Source organism: Hipposideros armiger, unplaced genomic scaffold (assembly GCF_001890085.2).
Source record: "Hipposideros armiger isolate ML-2016 unplaced genomic scaffold, ASM189008v1 scaffold_523, whole genome shotgun sequence".
In the NCBI taxonomy this organism is placed as follows: domain Eukaryota; kingdom Metazoa; phylum Chordata; class Mammalia; order Chiroptera; family Hipposideridae; genus Hipposideros; species Hipposideros armiger.
In genome coordinates, this window is record NW_017731873.1 from 964,397 (window position 1) to 976,270 (window position 11,874).

At 35.2% G+C, this 11,874-nt stretch overlaps 1 protein-coding gene across 2 annotated transcripts in view; it reads right to left on the reverse strand.

Moving 5' to 3' along the window:
* Positions 1 to 11,874, reverse strand: part of GOPC (golgi associated PDZ and coiled-coil motif containing) — a 55,014-nt gene that overhangs the window by 3,237 nt on the left and 39,903 nt on the right. For both annotated transcript variants that reach the window (XM_019668298.1, XM_019668297.1), the window contains 5 exons: positions 10,409 to 10,584; positions 9,223 to 9,388; positions 6,340 to 6,435; positions 4,834 to 4,998; positions 2,485 to 2,665 (listed from right to left, as the gene is read on the reverse strand). In XM_019668298.1, the coding sequence (XP_019523843.1) occupies positions 2,485 to 2,665; positions 4,834 to 4,998; positions 6,340 to 6,435; positions 9,223 to 9,388; positions 10,409 to 10,584 (784 nt within the window). The remainder of the gene's footprint in view (positions 1 to 2,484; positions 2,666 to 4,833; positions 4,999 to 6,339; positions 6,436 to 9,222; positions 9,389 to 10,408; positions 10,585 to 11,874) is intronic.

An 11,874-nucleotide genomic window follows, 5' to 3' on the forward strand; every position in this document is an offset into this window, starting at 1 on the left:
AGAAGAAGTCTTTTAGCCTCAACTGCAAAAAAAGAAGGGACAAGCCTTCTTTTTTTTTTTTAAGTTGCAGAACAGGACAGTTTAATAGAAGAAAAAATACATTTTAAAGAAGCAGAAGCAGGCAGAGCAATAGAGAATGGCTCAAGGGCCATTATTAGAAACGAAAGTACACTCCAAAGAGTTTGGAGCGGGGAGCTCAAAAGGCCAGGACAAGCCTTATAATCCTGACAGAAAACAGCAGAAAGGCTGAAAGACAATGAAATCATAGGGACAGCAGCCCAATAACGTAAGGCTTTGACATACTGCAATAATAGTTTTGTTCAAGATGCATGAGAACAATAACGGCTACTGCTGTTTTGTTGTGACGATCACTCATAACATACAAGTTTACCAGAAGGGCAACAGTTTACCAGTTCACTATAAAACTATGCCAGAAGCTCTCAAGCTTTTTGGTGTCCGAATGCCTTTTGTACTCTTAATAAGTACTGAGGACTCCAAAGAGCTTTGTTCATGTGGATTATTAATGTTATGTGTGTTACTGACGTTTACCATATTAGTAATGAAAACTGAGAAATCTTTAAAAAAACTTTGTTAAAAATGACAAAAACCCAAAAAATGTTAACATAAATAACATTGGCTTAATGAAAATAACTATTTCCAAAAAAAATGTAATCAGAAGAACAGCACTGTTTTACAATATTACAAATATCCTTAATGCCTGGCTATACAGAAGACAGCTAGGTTCTCCTATTTGCTTCTGCTCAATTTGTTACAAGTATGTGAAGAAAATTCACCCTCACACAGATATGTAGTTGGAAGAGGGCAGAGTACCCTTGTCAGATAACTGTCAATATTCTTCTTTGATATGATACCAAAAATTGACAATATAGAATCTGAAATAATTTTAATTAATTTCTTGCACTGTTACATTAAAATCCATTTGTTTATCTTGTACTTTGAATGGCTATTTTACACATGCAGGATTTTGTAACATCATGCACTGGTCATTTGAAAAATATTGGATCACTGAGTTAAGCAGCAATTCCAAAAGTTGACACATTTCATTTTACTATAGTCGAAAAATCACATTCAGTAATATCATCATTAATCTTACTAGAAAAGTTCTTTAAGTGTGGGGAAGCTGTCAAGCTCATGGTGGTTGATGCATGTTATACAAAATTCTAATTTTCACTTGAAAGCTCACATTTTATCATTGGCAATACTGTCAGTTGTTTTTCTTGAAGTGATGGACTCGCTTTGTTCATTTTAAAGAAAATGATTGCCGAATTGTTTTAACACCATAATTTGTCATTCTTTCAAGTAAAAATTGTCTTCCATGAAAAAAATGGCTAATTCAGCTAGCAACTTAATCACTTAAGTACTTTTCCTTGAGACCAGCATCTTAGTTCAACATACAGACTAAGTGCTTTATGCACACTTCCCATCTCATCACACAGAATATTAAAAAAAATGTACTCAAGGGCAAAGATTTAATAAAATGAACACTTTTCACTATTTCATCCAAGATATTCTTAAGTGAGACTAGCATTTTCTTCTTTTTCTTTTTACTCTGAGTGGTTGTCAAGGAAGAAAACAATGATCGCTAGTACAGTGGTGCAACTGCCTTGATTCATACTAAGGTACCAGTAGTTTTATCCCCGTTGCTTTTGTACCATCACTGCAAATATCAACACAGAAAAAAAAGACAAATATCTTGGGGCCGGCCGAGTGGCTCAGTTGGTTAAGAGCTCGCTCAAGAGTTTGAGCTCTGAGCAACAGTGGTTCGATGCCAGCCCGAGCTGAGCAGCCGCTAAGCTACCAATAGGTAGCAGGATGGCTCAGCTAAAAAAAAAAAAAAAAAAAAAAAAAGACAAATATCTTAGTATTACTATGAAAAGTTTTGATATCATGAACACCCCGAAAGGTCTCAAGGACCCCCAGAGTTCCACAGATCATAATTTAACCACTGCTCTATGTAAAAATAGTGCTAGAATTTTTCTTTAAAATCTGAGTAAATGATAGCAAAGGAACTAAACCAAAAATCTCAACATCACATGTCCTGATTCTTATAATAATCATAGACAACAGTCTAATCACTTATTCACATTTAGCCTGTAACTCATTGTATTATGAAAAAAGAATCTGCACATTTAAGATATCTTTATTCTAAAAGGCATGTTGGCCTTTGTTCAGAGTCTAGAAAACCGGAATTTTATTTATTTTTCAAGGATCATTGGTAGTTCAGTAACTGGTAATGTACTTGTCATAAAGTCCAAGGTGAATCATCTAGAAGAACTTCCATGTAAATAAAATTCTGGCCCCGTTACCGGTGTACAATAGAACTATATAAGTAAGGGAAAGCTATTCAATTCACTCTGTTAATGATGATTCCCCACTACTAAGTGTTACTGAAGAACAACCAAGGCTTTCGTAGCCTAAATTTTATTAATAAATACATTCATAGTGACTTTTAGTGGTTTTTACCTTGTAGCACTTTGATTTCCCCGCTTGTGTCTTTGCAACTAGCACCAGGATTACTGCCTGCTTCTAACTCATCAAGGTACAAGCGGTAACGATGTCCGCTCTCATCTTCATACTCCACATTTTCATCATCAGAATCCACTTCAGGAGCCACATACACCACCTCAAATTCAATCTCCCCTCTCTAAAATGAGGACAGAAAATGAGGAAGTCAGGTTACTGTAACTAATTAAAAAAGGATTTTTAAATTCTTTGGAGTAGAGGATAGAGATGAGGAGCCGTAGTCAGACCTCAGGTGTAGGTAGCTCCTTTCAAGAAACAACTAATGAAATTCTAAAATCTCAAGAGGTGGAAGAGGACTTAGACCATCATGTCCAGACCAACCCCATGAATCCTCTCTACGAGTAATTTCCCGTTAATATTACTGTAGCTCTTTCTACTGATCATAGCTAAGACCTAAAATAGAAAATTTACTCTTCACTTTATAGAATTTGGGAATAAATGTGCAGTTTAAAGTCATTTTGCCACTTTGTACTTTACATAACAATTCAGCAAATCCATCTAAGTAGTCATATATTAAATAAAGTTGCACCTAAGGGCATCACACAAACTTTTTCTTGACTAATTTAAGAAAGCTCTACACAACGATTTCTTGTTTCTTACTGACCAGGTCTTAAACCTTTTCTTAACTTTCACTGAGTACCAGGCGTAGTGTTAATGTATTCTGCTCAGTAATAACAGTAATCACTATATTTATTGTGTAAAATGAAACCCTTCAATCCTCAGAATAACCCTATTGTAGTCTCTTTCACATGAATGAGAAACCTGAGTGAGTCCTGGAGAAAGCAGATAACTCTCCCAATATGATGAACAAGTAAAACAGAATAACAGAATTTTAACTCTCAAGTTCTTGCTCTACTAAACTAGACTAAATGTGTAATACTTGTACAATTATTCTTTAACAACTTTATGTTCAAGTAAAAATGTTACATATTATTTTATGTTAAAAAAATTCCAAGCTATAATTGTCATTTAACAAGACTACAGTCATTACACACAAGTCTGGTATTTGCAACTCCCTGAAAATGATGGCTGCCTTTGCTCAGATGAAAGCATGCCTTTCGTACTGCTACTCATTAAGTTAGTCTCTTTGGTGCTCCTCTTTTCCTGGCAATTTAAGGTTATGCTTCAGAATTTTAATATGTGCTTAGCTTTTCCTTAAAATTCTGTGACTGCCTATTTGTATCTCCTTTACTACAGCTGCCATTCATCACACTCTCATGCTACTGGGTGACGGCCAAGTTGGGTTGAGAAAACACTAAATTAAAGAGGCCAGGGTTGCATTCTTAGATCACCTTTATTAGATAATGCTTTAAAAATAGCATTTGGGGGAGACAGGTAGATAATGCAGTGGTCTTCAGTAAAGTTCTAGATGACAGAATTACGTCTGTGGGTAGCTGTCACAGAGACACAGATTCGAGGCTTAATATAAGGAAAAGCTTTCTAAAAATCAGCAATGTACCACAATGGACTGGACAGCTTTATCATCAACAAGTCCTCCTTGAATGCAATTCTTTATTTAGTGATATTGTACAGGTTTATACATCATATATAGTTGAACCATATGACTTATAAATTCACTTTCAGTTCTAAGATTCAGTTCCATATTGTTGGCACACCACGCTGGTGACCCAACAAAAATCTCAGTGTACTACTACCAATGCCTATTCCCTCAACCCTATTCTTTAAGGAGTAAACAAAATAAATCTTAACTACACAGAATAATAAAATGACTTCTGGATAGGAATCCCAACTCTCTAATTTATTTGCTCTGCAACGTTGAGAAAATCATTTACTTCTCTAAGAGTCTTAGTTTACTTGTCATTTTAAATAAGAGAGTTGGGCTAAATGACTTCTAAGGACCCTTTCAGTCAGTTCTGACATTTATGACTGTAAAATCAATCCACTTATAGCATTGTCTTTTCTGTAATACCTTATATTTGTATAGTGTTTCAGTCATTAATGATGTTTTGCTCTCTAAGTATCAGGTCCTGTTCTGAGCACTTCACGTGTATTAACATACTTAACCATTACAAAGCTTAGAGGAGGACACTGCAGCACAAAAGACTTAGGTAACCTTCTCAAAGTTATACAGCTGTGAAAAACAGCAAATAAAACCTCCCTTTTCAGTAAATCAGGCTGAATTTCTTCTATAAAAGCCCCAAGAGAAATCAGTATCTACATATAAACACTTTACTAGTTGAGAAACCTCCTAGGGAAGTATAAAATATTCAACAGATTCAAAAAGAACCAATTGATACATCCAATTTTAATTTCGTACAGGGAATTTACCTGCTGGGAAAGAATGGTTACAGCTTCTTTATGCTTTGTGTCCCTTAGGTTAACGCCATTAACAGCCAAAATAGCATCTCCAACATGTAGCCCTCCACATCTATCAGCAGGTTGCCCTGGGTGGATCTCAGAAATAAGGATGGGAACACCATGTTCTTTCCCACCCTAACAAAAAAGCAAAACAAAACAAGGCAGTAAATTAGTTTACTCTTTGTATAATCGTAGACTATTCTAACAATAAGATATTTTCTTAAAACTGTATTTCATAAGCACCTATACTGTCTCTATAAATGCTGAGTGAAATCTTATTTGCTGCTTAGGTAATGATAAATAAATTATGAGTACCAAAGGGTTACTTACGTCTTAGTCAAAATATTAACATACATGTGGTTTTCTAAAAAGCATTCTAGAACCCCTTCCCCCAAAACTACAATTGCCTAAACTCTTTTAAACATAAATAAAAAGATTTTATGTACTAGTAGTCTACAGCACTACTAATAGATTTTATCAAATCCAAATCGCTATAAATAGTAAGACATATCATTCTTTTATGTACCACAAAAATAACTGTAAGGTTGTAAGATGAATCTCAATTTCAGAGATGTTAAAAAGTTAAAAAATATGCAATGCAGAGTTGATGAAATGCAGTATTTAGTGCCTATCACTTTCTAGCTTGCATCATAATTAGTTGTGTGTATGTGTGTGTGTGTGTGTGTGTCTTATTTCTCCTGCTAAAATGTGTGCTTTTTGAGGGCAGTGCATTAAAAAAGGTAGGTAATTAAAAAATATCCATTGGATAAACTTTTTATTATAAGAAACATTCCTACATTAAGTAATACTAGAAAGCAAATGAACTTATGCAGTGCCTAAGTGTTACCAAATGAAAATTAGAGTAAAACCACTTTATTCATTCACCTGGGACAAAGCACCGAACAGCAAAATGATTCCAAATACAAGTATTTTATAATAGACTGTTCTCAGGAAATGTTGCCCAAAACAAAATTTTGTAAAGGCATCAAATTTAAAAAGGAAGAATATTTGGACCCAAGAGCCAGTCAAATCTGACAACAAAGAAATGAGACAAGAGAAAAATAACACATATTTTAGAGAAAAAAAACCATTTAACATAGAAGAAAATGGTCATATCCATTCCCAAAGGCTACAAAGGCATCAGAGAATATGGCACAGAATTATGACCAGAGTAATAATCAAAATGTTAAACTATACTTACTAAAGGTATACTTAACAGTTATTAGGAAGATTTACAAACAAACAAAAAATTTACAAAAAGCTTACACAAAATGGGGATAAATTTAGTTATTTCGAAAATATATCCAGAATACTTTGTTTCTCAATGATGTCCAATGAAGCAGCATGATATACTATTGGGCTGTTCAAAAAGTCATGACATATTTTTTCTGTTTTTCATTGCAAAAATGCGTCATGACTTTTCCAACAACCCAATAGATAACATTAGAAAAAAATACTGGAAGCACTACTTCTTACTGTAATTGAAATGCCGAGGCCCTCATGATCTTCCTTAAGGAGAAGAACTTTTCTAATTGGACCAACACCTTGGCTTTTCTTTAAAGAATCTTGATCCTTATTGGAGGAAAGAAAGAAGAAAAATTAGTAATATTTAAATAATATACCAAATAGAGTAAGCCTATGCTATATAACTTTCCTTTATTAAATAAAGAATTATTTATTAATTTCCTGCAATGGATACACAGTATAGTGTTAAGAAAGTAATTAACAGGGCCGGCCGAGTGGCGCGTTGGTTAAGAGTTGTCTTGGGACACCAGCTCTGAGCAGCAGGTCCCTGGTTTGGATCCCACATTGAGGGCCAGTGACACTGCCCTCTACAGCTAAGATGGTGAACAACAGCTCAACCTGGAGCTGGGCTGCCGTGAGTTGCCGGCGACAGCGTAGGCTGCAGCCCCTGCTGCAGTGGGCTGCCATAAGCTGCCATGTGTGGCCGGCAGCCAGTGTGAGCTACCAAGAGCCGCCATAAGCGGCAGTCCAGAGGCTGCAACCGATCTGCCTCACCCGGGAAGAGCGCAATGATAATACCAACATAGTGGAAAATAAAAGAGAAAGTAATTAACAGATAAAATGGAAAAGTGAAAATAGTTGTTCAGTTAATATAGTGAAATGTATAGGTGATTTCCTCACCATTTTCTCAAATTCTTTAATACTGATATATCTCTTTTTAAACTGTAGGACATTACAAAAGAAATTATTATCAGGAATTAATTAATGAACAAATATCCTCAAAAAAATGAAAGTGGGTAATTGTTTATCTTCACTGGAAAATATCTTATAGATCAATATCATTTTAACTGATTTGTAGAACTGAGAAACAAATTACCAAATGGAACACTCATTACATTTTCATTCCTTTTACCTCTGGAGTGTACCTTTTAAATAAAGGACTTTGCTCCATTAATAATTCTTTGTTTGGTACCTTTCCTCTTTCCCTCTCTACTAAGCTCCTTCCTTATTCAGCTTTTACACAAACTCCAAGCCTCTTTCAGCTTTAAAATAGTGACCATATACAACACAAAACGAAATGAAAACCCTTCAGTCATTACCTTCTTTAGCTACTATCCTCCTCCATCTTTCCTTAACCTTCACACAAAGTTAATCCTCACCGTACCTACTTCCTTGCCTCCCAAATTCGTTACTCCAACCACTATCATAGGGTTTAGCCCTCACCTACTCCACTGAAATCGTCTTCTATGCAGTAACTGGTAACCAATACAGCTGCATCCAATGAACACGTTTTAGTCACTATTCCACTTCAGCCTTCAGAAAGCTGGTACTGTTCACTACCCGCTCCTTGAAGCCCTCTTTCCCTTGGTTTCTATTACACTTCTTTCCTAGATGGCCTGTATCTGACAGTTCCATCTCAGGCTCCTTCCTTTGCTGACCCATTTCCTTCCCTCACTCCACAGAAGTTTCTTTCCATCTTTGCCCTCCCATTTTTTTACCTTCTATATACTTTCCCTGGAAGACTTAATCAATTCCATAGTTTCAATTACTATAAACAGATGATTTGCATAATATTTCTTCAATTCAGACTTCTCTCCTGAACGCCAGTCATATACCCAACTGGATATATCTTGGCTATCCACTGGCACCTCAGACACCACACCTCTAAAATTGATATCATCATCCTTTCCCCAAAACCTTCCTTTTCCTCTATATGTTTTTTAAATGAATGCCATCAACTCACTTGGTTGCCCAAACCAAAAAACCTAGTGTCTTCCTTCTCACTCACCTACTTAACCAAAAGCAGTAAATCACCAAGTCCTCTTGATTCTAATTCTGTCAAACCTGTCCTTCCTCTCAAAAGCACTTCCCCTGCTCTCATTACTTTCCCCTTGGCTTATTAGAGTATCTTTCTGATGTCTCCTCACCTCCAGTTAGACCTTCTTCCAATACATCCTCTTCACTATACCAAAGTAAATGTTACAAGATATTAAATATTAAATCCACTATATTATTTAAAAACCCCATGATTATCAGATTAAAGTTCAAACTCCTTTATTTAGCAGGAAATAACTTTTGTCACCTGATCTGTCCTTAGCAGCTAACAAGGACCACCAGTATCCGAGGGAACACAATGTTATGAGCACTTATTGCCACCCCCATTTCTCTTCCACCAACTTCACGTACATATAAATTCTTCTTACCATAACCTTTGCATTGTTAGACGCAACAAATAATTTTACTATTTAAGGCCATGCTTTATCTGGTAATAAGATATCTGAGCCACTGGGTAGGAGTTTGACATGCTTTTATTATATTAAGGTTTGTATTATCGGACAGCTGTGGTGATGAAATTTAATAAAGATTTATCCAGATAAAAAGGGAAACTCCTGTACACAGTGGCTAAAGAAGCAGGTAATTGGACACAGATCTCAAATTTCATCTTAATTCAAGAACAAAGAGGTGTAAATGTTAGCTCGGAAACTACACTTGAATCTAGTTACCAAAAATTCCCTTAAAGAACTACCCAAAAATATTTGCCAATTTATCAATATGACCACACACTGTCTGCTAAGCTTAAAACAAATGTAGACATGCCTAATCATGATCCAGGAAAATTTTGAAATATGAGCCAAATTACTAGCAATACATATTTACTAGCAATAGTTCACTGTCTTCAGAAATATCACTTTCAAGGCATTAACAAATCTTTAAAGAGCTATGGGTTGTTGAAACTTTAAATATGTATCTGTTTTAAATAAGTTTAGTCTCACTTTCACTTTTTAAGTTAAAGTTTTTAAATACTAATAGAATTTTAAAAAATGAAAAGGACTTCTGATTAAAGAAAGACAGGAGAGGTAGAATGGGAAACAGTAAGTAGCAAAGCAAACATACGTGGCCTGGTGGCGCCTGCATAGGTCGTTTCAGGTCATTGCGTCCCCTACAGGCTCTGATGACAGTTTTGTGACGATGCAAATGTATTTCAGCTTCCAGTTGGTTCCAAAGCTTATCATGAGCGGGTCCCTTCATATCTCGTCCTAGTAACTGTATTTGTTGGACCCTTCATATTATGAAAAGAGTTAATTTGGTTAGTTTTTCATTATGTGCACTATAGAAAGAATTCAGAAGAATTACTGAATATAAGTAGCTTTTGCATAAATCTAAGTAATAAAACTCAGGGACCTCCCAATGTCTCTCAGATTTACAAAGATATGAAATTTCTGAAAAGAACAGATGTCTTGAAGGGAAAACCAGTTAAAAAAACAAGACCTACTTTAGTCATGTGCTTAATTGAAATACATTTAAGAAACAATTTATGAGACTAATGTCAATTAACATGTTTCAGGTTTTGCATACAATTGAGGTAGGTCACCGAACTCAAGATACTATTGAATATTAGTCTTTAGAAGAGGCTAACTGTAACTGTTCAAAATCATTTCTAATGACTATTTCTTTCTACAAAATGATTTTAAATGTGCTAAAAGTTTTTTGAAAATGTGCACTTCAAGACGATACCAATTATTTTTATTTGTTCCACATCAGTTCTAATGTGACATTAAGATAATGAGTATAAAATTATTTAGTACTAATATTAAATCACCGAAATTTGTAAATAGTTCACTGTGAAAAATTAATGCACATAGAACTCTATATTATTATGATAAAAATCACTGTCATTCCAACATATTTTTAAGGGGCAAGAAAAACCAGGTTTCAGTGATCATAGAAACAATTCTTTATGGAAATCGTGCTGTACATGTGAAGTCATCAGTTTTGGTGACAAAGCAGGAAATGGCTGAAAAGCACAGCTGTAGAACTGTTCGCATTTCACAGTAAGTTACTACTATCTGCGTGTGTGCGTGTGTGTGTGTGTAAATCAGAAATACTTATTTTAGTATAGCTAAACAAATCTGCAATATATGCTATCAATATTACGTTAACAACAGTAAGTGATAACCAAATGTAAAACAACTCTTAGGGTAAAGATTAATGTTTCAGTTACCACAAGACATTAAGAGTCAACCTCATTAAGTATCCAATGTGTCACCTCAGAGTACAAGGGCACCTGTTTCTTACACACCTTCCTGCCAGTTCCTTATCCAGGTACTTGGTGGCCAGTCTTGCCCCATAAACTTCAGCCTGGAGAACAGCTATATGTCTACGAAGGGCTTCGTTCTCTTTTCTCAGCAACTTCACTTCAGCTTCCAGTTGAGCTTCTTTCATTTTTTCTTTTTTGTTTGCTTCAAGCTCTCTCTCCTATTAGAATTAAAATAATAACAATAATAATAAAAATACTTTTAAGCCTTTAGCAGTAGACCATGTTCTTTAAAATACACAAAAGCACACAGTCTATGGTACTAACAATGAAAGCATAGGATAAAAATTACCACTTCATTCCTATAAAATGAAAAAAGATTTGGATTCAGTTATTTTTAGCTAGAACCAGAAAGTGTTAGAATCACTTCTAGTAAGGATACGAATTGAAGCAGTCTCTAAGCTCATGTTATCATATACTAACAGGAATGGCTTCAATCTGCTCTCTATTTTCTAAAAACGACTAAAATAAAAACAATCACTCTGGTGGTTGTGCCAAAACATTTAATTAACTTTAATGCAATAACTCCATAAGGCAAGTCAAAATCATTCAGTTACATAGAGATACATTTTATAGCTAATGTATCTTACAGGGCTACAAGAAACTTACAATGCTTAAACTAGAACAGATACTCTAATTTAAAAAGAAAATATTTTATGGTCATGGAGAGATGCTAGAAACAGCTGCATTAAAACATTTACACATTAAGAGTTTCTATAGATAAGCATATCTATGGTGTAGGTTATCACTGAATTTTGGGACCTGACTCTTTATTTGTCTATATGTTAAAGTGACTTGAGGAACTGTTTTCTAAGGAAAACATGGGCTTCAGTTGCTTACTATATGGAAGGATGTATATCCATTTTTAGCTCTCATACTAACATGCCATCCTAAGCCCCACCTGGCAGATAGTCCCTATGTGTGAATTTACAGGTGTGAGCCAGAGCATATCACCTCAAGATCTTCAACACCAAATTTTTATTATCTCACATGTGAGAAATAATGTTCAATTTACCTTAAAAGTATGAAGCCCAGTATGTCTAGTCCAATAGATCAAGGGTTACACATGCAAATCCTTCAGGATCCAAGCACAGAGCAGACAGATAGGTATAAAACAGAGTAGAGTGGAAAACGGAAGGTACAAAATCCTTCCTGAAGGCGGTCAAATTCAAATTCACACACACACCCAAACTGTGTGGCCAAACAATCCCTTCCGAGAGTTGAGTAAGGGCCCAAACAAACATTTTAAGTGTTATTTTTGGATCAAGAAAACCACCCAAACACTCCAAACTTGCACTTATCCTGAGCAGAACTGCTGTTACTGACTTAGTGAACTGCTTTTTCTGACTCACTAATTTACAGAATCTATAAATCCTATGAAAATATGGTTACATTTGTTGACGAGATGTGGGGGACACTTCTTTATATGAGACGAGACTCAAAGATCTACC